At 42.7% G+C, this 19,914-nt stretch overlaps 1 protein-coding gene across 1 annotated transcript in view; it reads right to left on the reverse strand.

The window, feature by feature from the left end:
- Positions 1-18,932, reverse strand: part of LSS (lanosterol synthase) — a 28,865-nt gene extending 9,933 nt beyond the window's left edge. Inside the window, exons 1-13 of the mRNA XM_066575724.1 lie at positions 18,888-18,932; positions 17,913-18,072; positions 17,039-17,177; positions 16,843-16,951; positions 14,305-14,426; positions 14,086-14,182; positions 12,813-12,948; positions 12,628-12,736; positions 11,278-11,396; positions 10,382-10,479; positions 7,864-7,891; positions 4,198-4,254; positions 3,982-4,053 (exon numbers count right to left, since the gene is read on the reverse strand). Of these exons, the coding sequence (XP_066431821.1) occupies positions 3,982-4,053; positions 4,198-4,254; positions 7,864-7,891; positions 10,382-10,479; positions 11,278-11,396; positions 12,628-12,736; positions 12,813-12,948; positions 14,086-14,182; positions 14,305-14,426; positions 16,843-16,951; positions 17,039-17,177; positions 17,913-18,072; positions 18,888-18,901 (1,260 nt within the window). The 5' untranslated portion in view covers positions 18,902-18,932. The remainder of the gene's footprint in view (positions 1-3,981; positions 4,054-4,197; positions 4,255-7,863; positions 7,892-10,381; positions 10,480-11,277; positions 11,397-12,627; positions 12,737-12,812; positions 12,949-14,085; positions 14,183-14,304; positions 14,427-16,842; positions 16,952-17,038; positions 17,178-17,912; positions 18,073-18,887) is intronic.
- Positions 18,933-19,914: the final 982 nt, after the last annotated feature.

Consider the following 19,914-nt stretch of genomic DNA (forward strand, 5'->3'; position numbering starts at 1 on the left):
ATTTAACATATTATTTATACTAAATGCTGAACGCCATTAAAACTAAAAAAATATGCCAGAACGGCAGATTTTATTAATCTTGCTTCTAGAGAAAAAAGGAATAAAAAGTAATCAAATGTTCATCCCACAAAACTCAAGTCCTCAGGCCCGGCTCACACGACTGGCTAGGATTCTGCATGCAGGAGGCCCGCAGCGGATTGCAGCTGTGGGCCTGGCTGATTGACCCAGCTTATGGCAATTAATTGTATTGCACATGACTGCGGTGGTGCGCAGGTGGTCATGCGTAGTAAAGGATGTTTGTTTGTTTCTATTTCCCGCACCGTTGCTTAGCGATGAAGCGGATACCCACAGCCCATATACAATGTTAATAGCAAAAATAGCAAATCATAAAAAAACGTATAAACTTGGCATCGTCGGAATCGTGTTAACCCAGGGAACAATGTTAAGACACTATTTATTTTGCCCACTGGATGCCGTAAAAGTGAAATTCAAAAAACAAATGGCAGAATTAATTTTTTTTCTCCTAATCTTCCTAAAAAATTAATAAAAGTTATACAGTACATTATATGTACCCAAAACTGTTGCCATAAAAACACACAACTTATCCTGCAAAAAAAACCCTCCTATGGCTATTTCAAGAAACAAATTAAAAAGTTATGGCTATAGGAATGCGACGATGGAAAAAAACTGAAAAATTAGTTGGCCATTAACTTCAGTTGTGTTTCTTTTTTATACAAACTGCTTAAAGGGGTTGTCTAAGATAAAGGTTTTCTATGAAAACAGCTCCCCTGTGCCAAAACACAACAGAGGGCTTGTACTCACCTCTTCACATTCCCCAGAAGTCCCCTGTTGGCTCCTCGCTGACATGTTTACAGGCTGCAGTCAGCCTGTGCTGTCCTGCACACAGGCTGCTGCAGCCAATGACAGGTCTCAATGATGATCACTGAGCTCTGTCATTGGCTGGAGCAGCAGGTTTACAGGTTGTCACATGCTGGCTGCAGCCTGTAAACAACCTGTCACCATGGAGACCTGGAGCTGCTGGCAGGGAACTTGCAGTGAGACTAAGCTCTTTGGGAAGACGGTCTTTTAAATTGAATAATTATTTCTTTAATGACATTATTTTGCAATAATTTACATAGCAAAACATATAACAGGTAACAGTCCGGGTCTAAAACAACGACTCGGTAGACGTGTCACAATATGGGAACAACGGGTGTTAAAGAGAGTGTGTACATTTAACATAACTGCATGAATGTACAAAAAGATAATAATAATAGGAGTAAAGTGTCCACCATGACGAAGTACCAAAGAAAGAAAAAAGGAACAAAAATCATATTCCAAAAAGATCGAATAACAGGGCAGGACCCCCACATATGGAATTAAGTACCCTTAAGGCAACATTCTCTTCAACACATTTCAGGGCGAGAATTGTTCATTTTGGTGAGTCTAGCAATAGTTAGATACCAACACATAAATATTTTTTGTGAGAACTCCCAATGCCTGATTCCATGTGAAATGTTTTTAGTCCAACACAGAGCCATCCTCCATTCCCCCAGTTGGAATTGATGTTTAAAGTCTTGTTCCCATAGTTTTATATGAAGAGATTTGGTTTGGGAAGCTAGGGAAAAAAATAGTCATAAAAGATGGATATGCCCTTTGATGTCAGAGTAGGAAAAAAAAATCAAATAAATTGGGGAAAATAGGCTTAAAAACATCAAGGGGGTCGAAGAGCATGCTGCAATCTTAGAAAGGCAAAAAACATACTACTAGGTAATGGAAATGACTGACAAAGTGTAGGAATATCTAATATAGCATTATTGTCTTTTCAAGAGCCAATTTTCCTTATGCCCAGAGATTCACAAGTTCCAAAAGGAAGGCCTGAGATCAGAACCAGAGATATTGATGAGGTTTCTTAATGCTGCCAGACATGGACCAACATTAGCAGGCTTGGTAAGGAGTGAGATGATAAAGGGGGAGATTTAACCCCCAAAAGAGAAGTCAGAGGGGCTCATAAGACAGTGGACTCAATCAATACCCACCTCTTATTCGTAGATGATGTCCACCAATGTCTGATTTGGTTCAAAATCGCTGCGTTAAAATAATGTTTAATATCAGGGGCTTTCATAGCATCTATTTCACAGAGATTAGCTGAAGTGGAAAATGTAGTTCTAGCATGAGTGCCACCCGAATGAAATTGTTAAGAATAGTCTGTAGTTTAGTGAAGAAGGAGTTTGGGATAGAAATCGCTACAAACAGCGATTGAAATCATTTTAACCGCCGCTATCCTTCCAGCCCAGGAAATAAAGGGTTTACAGAAGTTATTTAAGAGTTATGGAATGTAGTTAAGCTTGGACAAATAATTTTAGGTGAATTTATAGATGGGGCTTCTTAAATGAAAACCTACATAAGATATAGAATGGGCATTCCATATACCGTATATACCGGCGTATAAGGCGACGGGGCGTATAAGACGACCCCCCCAACTGTCACCTTATACGCCGGTATACAGTGGAGAAAAAAAAAAAAATTCATTACTCACCTCCCACGGCGTTCTGTCGCGCTCCGGCAGGATGTCGCTCGCTCCGGCAGGCTGTCGCTCGCTCCTCGTCCCCGGCGCAGCATAGCTTTCTGAATGCGGGGCTTGAAATCCCCGCTTCCAGAAAGCTAATACACACGCCGGCAGCCATGACATCATTGAATGGCTGTGATTGGCTAAAGCACACGTGGCTTCAGCCAATCACACTATTCAATGACATCATTGAATGGGTGTGATTGCTAACACGTGCGCCTTCAGCCAATCACAGCTATGCTGCGCCGGGGACGAGGAGCGAGCGACAGCCTGCCGGAGCGAGCGACATCCTGCCGGAGCGCGACAGAACGCCGTGGGAGGTGAGTAATAAATTTTTTTTTTTTTACACTTTTTTTTTTATACGCCGGTATATACAGGAAGGAATTAATTGTGTGTTGTCTAGTTTTAGCACCAATTCCAACACCCAGGAATTGAGATTTTGTATGGTTTACCCAATTTGATTTTTTTCCCAAAATCAGAAATTACAGATTGGACCTAATTTAATTCCTTTGATGCTATTATCTGTTCTAATCTGTTCAGCTATAGGTTCCATAAGAAAGGCAAAAATAAGGGGCAACAGAGGGCAGCAGTGTAGAGTAATGTTAGAAACTGTAAATAAAAGGGAGACGCACCTAGATGTAAAAAACTGTGCAGATGGTGCCAAATAGAATGACAGGATCGCACATTTAATCGGTCCAGAGAAACCAAATTTCCCTAAGGTAGCCTCTAAATAACCCCAGTGAATCCGATCAAACGCCTTTTCTGCATCTAGTGCTAGGAATAAAGAAGGTATACAACCAAGTTCAGCAGTCTTAGTAAGATTCAGGAATCGCCGAGTTCCATCGAGAGCCTGTTTCTGTGGGACAAAACCTACTTGATCTGAAGCAAACAACGTTAGAAGAAGAATAGAGAAAAGTTGGATGTTGAGGATCTTAGTGTATGATAATTAGCTGGGTAAGTAGTTTCTTTGGCAGGTTTAAATAAAGTGACAATAAAGGTCTCTAACATTTCTGAGGGAAACAAACCCTTATTCATTGCCTCATTAAACACCGTCACCACATAGGGGGCCAGAAGGGAACAGTATTTTTCATTATTACCATTAGAACAGCCATCTGGGCCCAGAGATTTGAGAGATTTTAAGCATTTTGATGGCTACTAGAACTTCAGACCCAGAGATCGATGTAAAATGCGAGGTTCTAACCCTCACCGCTCCAGATCAGGTCCCTGGGATGACTAAGGCGGGTTGTGGACTCCCTCCCCTCATATCCATCATTTGCTTCCTGGGGCTCCCTGGGCTCTGCCTGGCAGCTGCATCCTTCAGGGAAGGTGTCTTTAGAGAGAGCTTTTATCTTGGACAATCCCTTTAACCTCGGACATCTTAAACCTCCACTTAGTAATTCCCAAAATTATACCTGTGAAATACGAAGAAATTCATGTGCCTTCTCCAAAGTTTTCTGAAATTGTTCTTTCTTGTGTGCTCCAGCCTGTAGGCAAAAGGAAAAAAAATGAAAATACAAAAATAAACCATAAACATAAAAGAAAAAACTGATTAAGCTGAAATTTATTTTATATAGTTTCTGTCATATTTCCATAATGAGGCACAACTGTTAGTAGTTCACATGCTTCACCTCTAAGAACGCCTGTATGGCAAACGCTGTGTCCCAGAGCTGCGATCCATTTGTGCCCTGAGAAAAATGAGCAGACATGACTAGATGTTGAATACAGAAGATGTATAGCCACATACACATATATACTGTATAAAAATCCACACCAACACTGGTGATTAGAGGCCATATTCATGTCTAGGTACTACAAGGGTATAGCAGATTTACTGCAGAAAGTTTTGCCATTGGAATTCAGTTTTCGAATGGAGGCGTTTTTCTGGTAAACACATGGATTCCTGCAAATTCCATTAAGATTTAATGGGACGGTGAGATAAATTTCTGCAATTAATCGACTGTATGTGCATAGATCAGTAAATGATTGCCCAACATCTCCACAAGCTTGGCCATTTTCAGCAACAGATGTGGCTTTGGGTTTAACAATCTTTTCACATTTCTCCTTGAATAGTATGGCATTAACCCCTTAGTGACCAGGCTTTTTTGCTTTCTTTCATTTTTGTTTTTTCCTACTCCCTTTTAAAAAATCGTAGCTCCTTTATTTATCCATCGACGTCGCTGTATGAGGGCTTGTTTTTTGCGGGATGAGTTGTATTTTTCAATGGCACTATTTATTGTACCATATAATGTACTGAAAAACTTTTTAAAAATTCTTAGCGGAGAGAAATGGAAAAAAAAACGACATTCCACCATCTTTCGGTGCGTCCTGTTTCTACGACGCACAAACTGCAACAAAAACGACCAGATATTTTTATTCTATGGGTCAGTACGATTACTACGATACCAAACTTATATAGTATTGTTTTTGCTGTAGTACTTGTATTTTTTTTTTAAGATATTAAATTTTTTTCAATTATTTTCTGCGGTAATTTTGTGCGCGCGATAACTTTTTTATTTTTCCGTCGACGTAGTTGAGCAAGGGCTCATTTTTTGCGGGATGTCCTGTAGTTTCCGATAGTATTAATTTGGAATACATACGACTTTTTGATCGCTTTTTATTGCGTTTTTTCTGGGAGACAGGGTAACTAAAAAAGTGTATTTCTGGCGTTCTTTATTTTTTTTTTTTTCGGACGACGTTCACCGTGCAGAAAAAATAATGCACTACTTTGATAGATCGGACTTTTACGGACGCAGCGATATCAAATACATATTTTTATTTTATGATTTAGATTTTTTAATAATAGATATGGCAAAAGGGGGGTGACTTAAACTTTTATAACTTTTTTTTTTTTTTACAATTTAAAAAACTTTATTGATCTTTTTTTTAACTTTACTTTGAAGTCCCCCTGGGGGACTTTAACATGCGATGCTTTACGTCATTACGTCATACTGCTTTTTTACAGGCAGTCTTTCAAGCCACCCTGTGTGGATGGCTTGATAGGCAGTCTGCTAAGGCAGCCCTGGGGCCATTCATTAGGCCCTCGGCTGCCATGACACCTGCATGGATCCCCCGATCTCACCGCGGGGGGGCCGTGCGGGACCCCCAAACAGCGTTCGGGGGATTTAAATGCCGCTGTCAGAATTGACAGCGGCATTTAAAGGGTTAATAGCCGCGATCGGCCGAACGGCCGAGCGCAGCTATTGCCCGCGGGTGTCAGCTGTAATAAACAGCTGACACCCGCGCTGTATGGAGAGAGATAGCGGCGCTGCCTCCCTCCATACACGTCCTGCAGCTGCAGGACGTAAAAACACTATGGCCCGGTCGTTAAGGGGTTAAAGTTAAGTTGGCACTTTTAAGAATTCCAAGCTTTATGCCCAATGTCCACAGGCGGATTTGAATTGCAGAATCCGCATGGAGCACCTGCGCGGAAGATCTGCAGTTTAAGCCGCCCATAGGGAGCCATGGGTGTCCGCACTTGAATTTACACATGCAGATTTGTTTTCCGGATTCTGCATGTGGAAAACAAATCTCAGCATGCTCTATTTCATGTACTGCGCATGTGAGCCGGCCGGCACTTCTGCACACATCCACAGAACAGAATAAAAAAGACCCGGGCAGGTAAGCAGGGTCGGACTCCACTACAGGCTCACACATGCGTAATCCAATCCGCCTGTGGACATGAGGCCTAAGGCTGAGTTCACACCATGCGGAATTTCGCTGCGGCCGCTAAACCTGGGGTTAGCCAGCCATGTGGACGAGATTTGTCAAAAATCTCGTCCACACGGGACGGCCAGTCCGTTGCGGCAAGGCCGGAGATGCGGTGTGGATTATCTGGCTGCAGCATGTCTATTTTCTTTTTCCTTGGGAACGCCAGACGCAACGGAAAAGCATGCCGCCAAGCCGCTCCAAAACACGTGGCTGAGTGCAGCGGGGTTTAAAGCTGCGCTTTCCCGGCGGAAATCTAGCGTTTTTTTGCTGCGGCAAAACCGCGATATTTCCCGCAGAATTCCGCCCTGTGAAAACCCAGCCTATAGAATTCTACTCTCAGAAAACCGTGCTGGAAGTCTCTGTGTTCTAGCAATTTCTCAATAATATAAGAAGTAATTTACACAGGAAAACTGTTGGGCACTTTTGGTTTCACACAAGAGAGGTAGCCTTTCAGTGAATGGAGTTGGAGTGTGCAGGAGATCTCTTCCAGCCACCCGCTACCATTCACTGTGAACAGGCAGTTGTACATAGATGAATGACTGCCTGTTTACATTGAGTAAGGCCTCATGTCCACGGGCAAAATATGATTTTAAATCCGCAGCGGATCACCCGCATACGGATCCGCACCCCATAGGGATGCATTGACCACCCGGGGGTAGATAAATACCCGCGGATGGTCAATAAAAGTGAATTTAAAAAAAAAGGAGTATGAAAAAAAAAACGTGACATGCTCCATTTTCGTGCGGGTCTCCGCGGGGACGGCTCCCGCAGGCTTCTATTAAAGCCTATGGAAGCCGTCTGGATCCGCGGGAGACCTAAAATAAGAATAACTTACTCACAGCGGACCGGGCAGGTCTTCTCTTCTTCACGGTCGGATCTTCTTTCTTCGGCCCGGTGGATGTGCCCGGCGCATGCGCGCGGCATGCCGCTGGCGTGCCGAGTACATCCGCCGGCCGAAGAAAGAAGATCCGGCCGTGAAGAAGAGAAGACACGCACGGACCCCTGCGGGTAAGTTTATTCTTATTTTTTAGCATCATGTCTGCGGGGCAGGAGGGACCCGCTATGGATTCTCCAAGGAGAATCCGTAGCAGGCCTGATTTTCCCCGTGGACATGAGGCCTTAGGATTTGCGCACTAGTTGCTTCGTTTCAGTTAGCTGAAACAAAGTGACTAACGAGCGACTTCGCGGTCAATACCCTGTTTGGTCCTGTATTTGCACAGGTCAACTATCATGGAAAATTGCTCATTTGTGCAATTTTTCGGCCAACAGTTGGCCTGTGTAAAGCCACTTTAAGCTCAAGATCCCAAACATTTTCTGACTTTTTGATATCAAAAGCTCTAACTCATGAAGCCTGACTGCTTGTGGAGCCATCTCAACTCCTTCAATATACAGCAGCAAAGTGGTGCCTGTGAAATGATCACAACATATCTCTATACTGTATCTTATCCAACCTCACAGATCTAATTATATCACAATCAGCCAAAAAGCCATTGATTTCAGCATCCAGTTAAACAAACACTATGTACTTTACAATGTACAGGATGTAGAAATCCCTGATAAAACAATAGGAATAGAACCACATTTACCTGCATTTTCATCCCATCCAAACCCAGCCTGCAAGAAGAAAAAAAGCAAAAACATATGTATGAATAATTCGATTTTTGGTTACATAAGGCAACATAAAAAAAACAATGTGCATAAAAGTGAATTTTTATATTATATGTTAAATTAACGTTCACCTCTAGTGAAAAATATAGCAGTATCAGTGAAGCCTGTACTCCAAATAAAGCAGAAACATACGGGAGCCTTGTGAACCGGATACCAAATAAATGTCTGTTTCACAATAGAAGTGAATGGCCCCATTTGTTTCCTTTCGGGGATTCCGTCACAGCGCTGTTTTTAGCAGCTCCCACGGATCCCGAGCATAGTCACATATCATGTTAAATAATGCTCCCTCACAGAAACAGCTTGTACCTCTCCACCAGATAATTCCCCATAATATACCCACTTTATTATATCTTTCTATCTCCTCCTGTAGTTTACATTATCAGGGGAGAAGAAAAGGCTGCAGCAGTTCAAGTCTTACTTTTCGATTCATATTGACCCTTTAAAAAGTAGCAATTTCTCAAATTTTTGATTTCATGTTTTCAACCCCACTTATAACTTATTTATTTTTCTGACGATAGAGCTGTGTGGGGACTTTTTTATTGTGGGGCGAGCTGAATATTTTAATAGTATTATTTAATATACCATATAATGTATTTTAAAAAATTGTTACTGAGAGGGAGCACGTCCATTCTGGTTCAGGACCACGTGATGGCGTTGCGGTGGATGTCCCTTGGATAGGTTCACTGCCTGGTCTGGGAAGCAGACAGTTTGTGCAAAGGGGCACATGTTGCACTCATGGAAACTTGGTACAACAGTGGAACCATGCGAAGTACGTTGCAATAATCATTCTCTGATGACTGGCATACTCCCTAGAATACGACATTGAAGCTGTATGTGCAGGGATAAATTTGCCTAGCAGTATGTGTGCACAATGTAAGGGCTGAGAGCTACAACTAGGGTGGGGAGGAGTTACCGGGGTTGAGGAAGTTTCTCCCAAACCTGCAGAGCAGAGGAGCAGCAGGCAATGGCAAGGCGACCGAAAGAGTGCGTGCAAGCAAAGAGGCGCCGGCAGGCCGGATGGGGAGGCAACTACAAAAAGCACAGGCAATCCACAAGGGGAGGTGACTAAAAGGGCATGGGCAGGAGGGAAGGGGAGCCAATCAGAGTAGCGTGGGCACCAGAAGTGGAAATGGACACCGCGCCACTGAAATCCAACACATGGTCGCAGTGACTAGAAGTGATGTGAGTGAGTGCTGGGCCTGCAGAAGTGATAAGAAGTCCTCAGAATGCAGCGCAGACCAAGAACCCCACCCCACCCCGAGGGAAATTACATCCCCCACTGACGGGGCCACAAGAGGGAGAGGAAGTCCAGGAATAGAGATGGGAAAGGATAGGAATAGGGGACCCCCATACTTACCTTCCTTGGAGGGAAAGGGCCACATGCCATAGCATCTACTCGAGCCTGATCCTCCACTACACCTTGCCTCCCTTTGGCGGGGAAGGGGAGCCCTCCAGAGATCCGAGTGAGAGGATCTTCGCTTAGTCGGTTACAGAAGAGTCAGTGCTTTTCTGTGCCACCTTGCCTTCGGGAGGTAGGGAAGCAGCAGGGAAGTTAGTGGCAACCCTGGTGTCTCTTTTCAGTAGGGTGGTAGAGAAAGTAATATATTTTAATAGTTTGGACTTTTACAGATGCAACAATGATAATTATGTTTATTTATTTTTATGTATGAGAAAAAAAAGGGAGGTTTTTAGAACTTAAAAAAAAATATTTATTATCTAATGTTTAAAATTTTTTTAATTAAACTTATTTAAACTTATTTTTGTTAGTCCTCAAAGGAGACTTGAACTTGCAATCACTTGATCGCTTCTACAGTATACTGCAATTCGTCAGTTTAGCAATATATTGTGCACCCCAATGTGAGTCTATTACGCTGAGCAGGGGGTGGGTAACACGTAGTAGATAGCAATTTATAGTAGCCCTGGGAGCCTTCAATAGGCTCCGAGCTGCCATATGAATCCATTAGCACCCCATAATGTGTCGCGGAGGGGGTGGGACTGCACCAAAGGGGTCGTCTGCAGTCCCCTCCCGTTTTGTTGTGTATTTTGACTGCAGCATCTATACAGTTAACAACTGCAATTTGAGTTAGCTTCGATTGTGGCCATTGAAAGGGAGTATATGCTGTCAGAAACAGCTGCCACTCACTGGGTAGGAACAAGCAGGCTCAGCTCCTAAGTCTGATCCATACACCACCCCATGACCACTCACCGTATATTTAAGGTAGATGGTGGATATGGGGTTAAATAGAATTGAGCATGCATCCTATAAGTGACTAAGGCAATAAATAGCACTGAGCATTTCTAAATTAGTAACTCGAATTAAAGAAGTGACTCAATGGTGGTACACTTTATATATTATGTTGCAAGAAATAAAGTTAGTTAACTAGTTTAGAACATGTATAAACTGTATTTCTACACTGAATGGGGGTCTCTGCTTACCAAAGATAATCAGGGATGCGATCTACATGTTCCCGGAATGAAGAAGATTCTGGTCCATCAACATGCCAACGGACCAGCATATTAATCACCTTAGAGATCTGTGAAACAAAAACCTTTGCATCACAACCATACTTTCCAACATAAAACAATTGTGTGTCCACTACTATATTTAAAGCATATCTGAGTTTTCAACAATTTTCTAAAATACACCAGTTTATCCTTAGCTACTGATTTGCTGATGTTTACACCCTGTTTCATGTCTGTAAGTTCAGATTTTCAGGTGGTTTTCCCCATTTCATTTTTTCTGTTGTTTGCAATTTACTTTCAGGGAAAGGGCATGTAACAAGCTTGGCATTCTATTCTGCCAGTAGTTTACTGTTCTGCACTTCTTTGCCTGTACTTCCTATGCTGCATTGCACAATCTATGGTCCAATCAGCAGAGGCAGTATCTGAATGCCTCTGCCTTTCCAGTATGGCTCAGGCATTCAGAGATATTCTGGCCAAATGGTTAGTAAACCCAATATGCACGTACACACACACAGCAGACGCTGTGACAGCAGAAATTGTGAAGACTGTTGTCACAATGTCTGCAGACCTGACAGCTTGCAGCCGCTAAGTGCATGGGTGAGCTCCTGTGAAGATAGCTCCTTCCCTGTTGCTAAGGAAATGCCCCTGTGTCCTTGTTACTACAGAAGCTTTGTACCTAATGACAGAGAGTGGACTACAGAGAAGCCAAAAGGGAAACCCCTAGTGCCAGCCACTTCAAATGTGACATACAGTGGTAAAGCAACAACATTTGTAATGCAAGTATATTACAGAGATTATGAAACTAACGCAAGCAAGTTAATGAGCTAAGTTATTTGCAACGTTAGTGCACCTTTAAGTCTGATACTCACTGGACCAATGCTGATACATTTTGTAAACCGGTCATCTGCTGTTACATGGTCATACAATTCATACACTGCACGTCGGCGGAGGGCAGGAATGTGGTATGCCTCGTATATATTCAACAGGGCTGCAAACAAAAGGGCAAAATCACTTATGCAGATACATATAATGAATGGGAAAGATGTGAAAGACAGATTACATTTTGTGAAACAGCTCAGAAACATGAAAACTGCAGATTTCATTTAACCAATTAAGGACCAGGCGCTGTAAATTTATGGTGCCTGGTACCGGGCTTAAAGCCCAGCCGTATGTAAAATTAAAGCCTCCTGCTTCTGTAATCAATCAGAAGCAGGACAAATTGTCAGCTGTTAGTCACAGCTGATAACCCAGAGTAGGAGGGAGAAGTGAGTTTTAACCCTTTCTGCCTTCTCCTTTGCTTAGTACACATCACTCAATGAGCAATATGTACTAAAAAGTGGAAGTGTTTCTTCCACTACGGGAGCCCGGGGCTCACGTGACAGCCGGGATTTCCTGCTACAGTAGAGCTGCAGAGTCGTAGCAGACCCTGATCAGCTCTGCCAGTGACTATTGTCATTACAGGGGCTGTTTTTCCCTGTAACTGAGGCTCCTATGGATGCGGCTCTTGTGGATGCCCTAGGTACAGTGGAAAAATGTCAAATAAAAAAAAAAGATCAAAAAACATGTGAATGTCCCCCAGAGGTCTTATATGACACCATGCGGAACAAAGATCGTAAAAAAAATTATTACATAAATAAGTAAATAAAAATTACACAATTAAACAATACATACATAAGAAAGAAAATAACCCAAAGCCGATGCAACCAAAACCGTCGCTATATGCGCCCTGTAATCCGAAACCATACGTTTCACACATCAAAACGTCTGAAACAAAATGAGAAACCCACTCTCATACTATATTTTAGCGTAAATATACTAATTTTAAAAAAAATTGCTAGAAACGTTAAAAAAAAAATCATTTTTTTAACTTTTTAACCCCAATAAAACTAAAAAAACAGAAAAAAAAAGTTAGTGAAAGAGATATTTAAAAAATAGCCCTATATGTCACGGGAAAAAAAAACGCAGCAAAAATAATTTTGGTAGCTAAAGGAAAAAAATAGGGCAGTGAAACCATCACATAGGTAAAATCTCTAAAAAGTATCTGGTCCTTAAGGTGCAAAACAACCTGGCCCTCAAGGGGTTAAGAAAGTCTTTACAAAGTAAAGAGAAATACAACACATCTGTACCTGCTAACTTTTGCTCACCGTTTGGTTTCATACAAGTAACAGCATAAATATATAAATGCAAATGCCCCATTGATCATAATCAAAGCTTCTCACCATAAGCAAAGTTAAGTAGTGTACTGTGCGGTGTGTACATGTCACAATCAGCAATATTGTTCCTCTGTGCGGGCCAATTTATACTACTGTATTCCTGCACGTACAGCTCCTACATGAGAGGTAAACATGTCAGTGCTAAACCAAAAAGGTAATGCAAAAATAAAAATGCAAACCCTCCTCCTCACTTGTCTCAGGCTGCGGATCATGTCATCTTCATGGGCACTCAAACGTGTAGCGTAACAGTAACTCATGGGCAAGTAAACCTGTCGGCAGTGACACCAAAGTGTGCTAGGGTGGGCAGGAAACCACTGCGGAAGAAGCCTAAAAGAGAACATCAGTGTCAAAGAAGAAATGTAAAAAACAGCAGAATAAAAGAGAATTCACATCACTTTCTCCGCAAGATTGATAGCAGAATACAATACCAGTTCCCCCTAGAGATATGGCACATACTGAAAGCTGAGAACCGTGAGCATATACTAGTAGAACACAAGCTGTCGTGTCTGATAGAAAAATTACCAATAAATGGCTGAGCACTGCCTCTGATTGGCTGAGTGCTGTGACCCATCACAGGCAGCACTGCGTGTGATTGGCTGAGCACTTAACTAATCAGACCCAGCACTTTCTGGAGGCGGGGATTTTTAAATTCCCATCCAGCAGAAAGTGCTTCAGAGCAGTGTCGGGGAGCCAGAAGGTGATGTGTGTGTGTCTGTTATATATATACATATATTTTTTTTTTATTTATTTATTTATTTTTTTTTACAGCAGCTAGGGATGAATTTCAGGGAAGGGCTTATATTTCAAATCAATGCAGGGGTTGCCGGGGCGCTCCTGGGCCACAGCTGTGGCAGGGAAATTCTTCATCCTCGCAGGGAGTCCCCTTGTCACTGAACACTGTGACAGTGCTGTCAGGGTGTTCAGTGATGAGGGGACTCCCCGCAGGGATTCTTTATGCGTAGCACAGACCTTCCCGCCACACGCATGTCCTATCTTTTGCAGGTGCGAGTATTTTGTGCCTGTAAAAGATGGACATGTGAACACATCATAGGGAACCAATGGTTCTATTAGACATGCTTTTTTTTGCGCACATAGGCTCTCACAAAAAAATGCTCGTCTGACTTTGCCCTAAGTAAGCAAAATAATTGAGGGTAAAGCTGGCTGCAGACTGCTGTCTTCCCAACTTCCACACTCACATGTCCATCAAGCAAGAACAAATTGGCATTTTTTTAAAAGAAGGAAGAATTTGCAGTAAAAAAAAAAAAAGCTTTGAAATCCAATCGTTCGAAACGCGTTGCTTCAGACGGGAGACAACAGGGTACTTAGACCATAGACATAGTCTTCTAACCAATTCCACGATAATGATAGGATCCACAGACAATTATCTGATGACTAGTGCCACCATTAATGGGAGACAATCACACAAAGTCTGTTACATGCAAAAGACAAAAAAAAAGGACTCACCACATCTCAGGGAAGAGTGTGTTCATTCCCTCCCAACTGTACACATTGAGCACGGCTAACCAAAACTTCCCCCAAGAAGGAATACCAATGGCTCCTCCTGCAACAAACGTTGTATACATCAGACCGAATGCTGGGGCACAGCATGGCAAAAATGGATATAAACTATCATATGTGCTATAAATGACTGATACTTGTGAGATCCTCATGAGCAAAACTTACCTTTACTATGAAGATTATTGCGAGCCCGGGTCATATCTGGGTCATCCTGCGACACGCCAAGAAGACGTAAAGAAGTATAACTGAGGGCAGTGCCAAAAACGGTACTTTTATCTTCTATGTGCCTAATTTTAAGACAACTAGTTACTACAGGCAAACAGCAAAGTTGTTATCCTAATATGATAGTCATGGTATTAGAATAATAATAATATAGTTAAAAAATTGTTTAATGACCAAATACATATTTAAAGGGGCTCATTAACAGGCACAGAGTAACTATATACAGTATAGCAAATGCTAGATCAAACACTGTAGTATAATGCAGTGTACAGCCATAGGACATGGTTTACGCTATGAACAATATGTCCACTGCCGCTTTCTCAGCAGAAAAATAGCAAATTCTTTAAGAAATCAACTGGAAAGTCAAGAGAAACATACATTAGAACCTTATGAGTTGGTCCTTGACTAGTGATATACAGTAACAGTCTGCCTAGATATTCCTGTATGGTAAGTAGAACCGTAAAGGGGTTGTACCACAATTGACTTTTAGCACCTATCCATAAGATAGGTGTTAAAAGTCTAACGGGTGGGAATCTCGCCGCTGAGACCTCCACCAGTCCCGAGGAAGTCTTGTGTCCCCCTCTGTACCCATCACAGTGAGGAGGAGATTGAATGGAGCCACGGTCAAGCATGCACTGTGCCTCTCAATTCAATTTCACTGAGACTCCCAGAGATAGCGGAGCGCTTGCACTTGGCTACTGTATTTCCATCAGTCCCATTGAAATGAATGGAGTGGGGCCATACATGCATGACTGCCGCTCCACTTAATCTACATGTCACTGTGGGTAGGTGCAGAGAGAGCGCATTGGAGAAGAGAGGGGGACATGGGATCCCTGTTCCCAGGATCAGTGGGGGTCTCAGTGTTGTTGAGCTTCCAGGACCAGGCCTTGGGTAACCGAAGCAGCAGTTCTGGAGCTGCGGGATTTGATGGCAGTTTTTTTTCTTTTATCTACCCCCTGTACAATTTTTAAAAAATTCTAGAAAAACCTTCTTTAACCCCTTCACGACCAAGGACGTACCGGTACGTCCTGTGGCCGCGGGGTATGTATGAAAAGAGGTTGCGATGCAACCTCTCTTTATACAGTGCGGGCGTCAGCTGTTTATAACAGCTGACACCCGCGGGCAATAGCCGCGAGCGGCCGATCGTGGCTATTAACCATTTAAATGCCACTGTCAATTCTGACAGCGGCATTTAAATCCCCCGAACATCCCGCACGGCCCCCCCGCGGTGAGATCGGGGGAGCCGTGCAGGTGTCATGGCAGCCGGGGGCCTAATGAAAGGCCCCAGGGCTGCCTTAACAGACTGCCTATAAAGCGATCCCCATGGGGTGGCTTGATAGACTGCCTGTCAAAAAGCAGTATGACGTAATGCTATTGCATTACGTCATACTGCAGGAGCGATCAAAGCATCACATGTTAAAGTCCCCCAGGGGGACGTCAAAGTAATGTAAAAAAAAATTCAATAAAGTTTTTTTTAATTGAAAAAAAAAAAAAAAGATGTAAAAGTTTAAATCACCCTCCTTTTGCCATATCTATTATTAAAGAATTTAAATAATAAATTAAAAATATGTATTTGGTATCGCTGCGTCCGTAAAAGTCCGATCTATCAAAGTAGCGCATTATTTTTCCCGCACGGTGAACGTCGTCCGAAAAAAAAAAAATAAAGGACGCCAGAAATGCTCTTTTTTAGTTACCCTGTCTCCCAGAAAAAAACGCAATAAAAAGCGATCAAAAAGTCGTATGTATTCCAAAATGGTACTATCAGAAACTACAGGACATCCCGCAAAAAATGAGACCTCTGCTCAACTACGTCGACGGAAAAATAAAAAATGACAAAAATGACGGCAGAAAATAATTGAAAAAAATTTAATGTCTGAAAAAAAAAAAAGACGAGTATAGTAAAAAAAAAAACTATACAAGTTTGGTATCGTAGTAATCGTACTGACCCATAGAATAAAGTTATGATGTTGTTTTTGTTGCCGTTTGTGCGCCGTAGAAGCAAGACGCACTAAAAGATGGCGAAATGTCGTTTTTTTTTCATTTTACTCCACTTAGAATTTTTAAAAAGTTTTTCAGTACATTATATGGTACTTTAAATACTACCATTGAAAAATACAACTTGTCCCGCAAAAAACAAGCCCTCATACCGCGACATCGATGGATAAATAAAGGAGTTACGAATTTTTTAAAGGGGGGAGGAAAAAACGAAAATGGAAAAAGAAAAATGGCCGCGTCATTAAGGGGTTAAAGGTGAATGCACACTAGTGGATTTGTATTGCGGAATCCCGAGCAGGCGACCGCCTCCGGATTCCGCAGCAAATACCGCCTATAGCATGCTATGCAAAAATGTCTGACGGTGAGCTGTGCGGACCATCCGCAGTACAGATAAAGAAAAGAAAGCAGGTACACGCGGACGCCGCTGCTGCCAGGGCCGGATGTCACATGCCGTGTGCATGCGGCCTAAGTTAGTCATAAACTCACAGGCCCCATCCTCCATCCGGAAGCTGCACAGATCGTAAGTAGCGGATCATCTCCTTCTTGGTAGCGTCAGGGAGGGTGGTCTGAGTTACATGGCATGCAATCAGAAGACCTACAAAAGTATCACGGATTTACAAAGAGTATTTCACATGACAAATAGATTGCGTCATAGGAGTCACGTACAGCTGAAGAGCCTCACCTGGCATCAAGAACAGCGGCCCACCATAATCCCCAGCCCAATGCCCATCCTCCGCTTGTAAGGCAGAATAAAATGACAGTCCATTTTCAGCCCCCCTCTGGGCAGTATTTGCTTTTGGTAAGTCCTTTAAAAACTCACTCTGCATAAAAGAACAAAAGTCATAATATTGATTTTCATCACCAAATATCAGATTACATTACAGACATAGTTCAAATGAACAGATACAATATACCCAAATGACCGAGAATGGAAGATAGATACATGATAAGAAATTCAGCCAAGGCAGGTATAGAAAACAATGAACCTAAACTTCCTTTCATTTCAATAAATGGACTCCTTTTTGGTGGGCTCAATATTGGTATAAGCAAGCGTTATATGGACTGCGCTGTCTGTGTATGAGGGGAGCCGCTTGGCACAATTCCACGCTCCGGAGACAGAAGCTCGCCTCAGCAAAACCGCTCTCCACAGTGTGATGCAAGTGATATTTGATGAATGCATGCTGACAGTCTGATGTCATCTGATGGTGGTGATGACATCATCTTATGTCTTTACACCATTAATTTCCCGCTGCTCCAGTCTTTTGCAGGGTTCCTCTTCTAGTAATAAATGCCCATCATGGAACTTGGGCTGTGGAGTCAGTAAGCCAAACCTACGGCTCCTCCAGTTTACCCAGACTCTGCATTGAATTATTATATGTATAATAAATACATTATTTATATATAAGTCGGAGTTGGTATGTTTCTACTGACTCTGACATCCTGTATGGAACTGTAATTTAGGCAATTCTTTACTATATTTTTAAGGTAACTTCAAAGTGGCCCATTTTTATGATATGCTTAGTACACGATGCAACTTTCTAGGAATCTTTAAGTACCGTATCCAACCCCAGAGAGTGCGCCTCCAGAGCAGTTTGTGGCCGGGCTTCTCCCTCTACATAGCGCCAGGTTTGTCTACCCTCCGTGCAAGAGAGGCGCCAGCGTGTGAGGTCCGTTGCTGGAGCAGTCTTGTAAGGGCCTCCCCTCCTGCGTAAGCACCTGGATGGAATAAACAAAATAAAGGTGTTGTGCGAGGTGCGATCCGGTAATAAGCCGCAGTTAGTACAGATGTGGACATCCTTACCATTTAAATATTAGGCAACCACAAAGATAACAATTCTCTGATTTGTATCACACAGAAGTGGTTTGTTACTAGAAATTCCATGTTTGTAAGACTGGCTGCACACAGCATTGCGGAATCAGCGGTCGGCGTCCGTACCGCGGATCCGCAGAAAATACCGTTCAGAACATGCTACGCAAAACTGCTTTCTCCTGCACACTCCGCGAGCAGAGGAAAAGAAATTGCAGCATTTTATTGCAGATTCCGCAATGGAAGCCATCCGACCCACGGCCCATCCACAATTGACAGTGTGGAGAGATCGCAGGTACCCATGTCAGCGCCTAGCTACAGCGCTAGATCCATTTTTACCCAATAGAAAAGAATAGCAATGGGAGGCAAGTACGCAAAAAAATAGTTCATACTGCGTTTTTCAAAAGACGCCTGCAAAAAATACAGGCATGCGAATAGATGAATAAATTCATATTAACTCCGTATTACTGGCCCCAAAAGACGGAAGAAATACAGAGCTTTAATACGCTTGTATGATAGCGGCCTTCATACAATAAATCCCACAGGTAGGCAGTAAAGCACCTGAAAAGTCCTGCTCTATATTACAAATGGCTCACATCATCAGATAACACAGCATATATCAATAGTTTACTTTACAGGAGTTTATTGCACTCTACGTTTCTTCCATTTTTCTATGCACATACTATTTCCAGTAACATCGCCCATACAGCTGCACGATACTTACGTGCCCTCACTCATTTCTCTGCTCTCTGTCCCTGGATATTGTCTAGCGATCCATCCCTTATACTAAAGATACGGCATCAACACTTACAGGATTCTGGGGATTGTAGTTCTTGAACGCTCCCTTTGGATTGTCCCCGTTACAGTAAAGGACTACATTTCCCAGAACACAGCGCGCCGCTCGATCCTACATCACGCTATGCTGACATGAGCAGAGGTGGCATCAGCCAATCGCGGCTCTGATAGTGTTCTGCACGGAGGCGTGGCTATGAGCTCCTAGCCAATGAGCGTAGAGAAATGCATAGGCGCATGTTCCAGCGACGTCCCGGCTGTTGCATGAATGGAGAACGTAAGGATGGAAGCAGCTTGTTGTGATTGTCACCTTTCTCCTAAACACCCTACAAAACTGTATATTATGGGGGACATTTATAAGTCTGTTTAAAAGGGAAAACTGTGTTTGTTGCCCATAGCAACCAATCACAGTGTAGCTTTCATTTCATATTCTGCCTTTGAACAATGTGATTGGTTGCTATGGGCAACAGTTTCCTTTTAGGCAGTTTTATAAATCCCCCCTTATATCCTAGAGCTCATATACAACCAGTGCAGACAAAAGCGCAATAGCATTGGTTGCTATGAGCAACTGCTCTACTTTTTTATCTACTCTAGTCTTGGTCCTGTGGTGCTTGTAGTTCTACAGTCATGTTTATCATTGTAATGCCAGCTTCCTGGCCTAAGGCTGGGCTCATACAACCGTGTTTCCAGCAACTATGCAATGCCAATCCACATACACTATCTTGGCATGTAATAAGATAGAACATGACGCAATTTTTTTCTTGCACGCGGCTTGTGTGAGCGGCACAATGAGAGGCGATGGGAGGCTGCTACTGCGTATCCTGGATCATTCAAACCCTTACCAATAGCGATACTTTACTTTTTTAGCGCCAATCACCATCTTCCACCATCCATTACATGACCTGGCGCTAAACTATTTTTACCCCTTCCAGTGACGTCTCGTCCATCTCTGTGATGCC

This window comes from Eleutherodactylus coqui, chromosome 8 (genome assembly GCF_035609145.1).
Source record: "Eleutherodactylus coqui strain aEleCoq1 chromosome 8, aEleCoq1.hap1, whole genome shotgun sequence".
NCBI classification, from domain to species: Eukaryota; Metazoa; Chordata; class Amphibia; order Anura; family Eleutherodactylidae; genus Eleutherodactylus; species Eleutherodactylus coqui.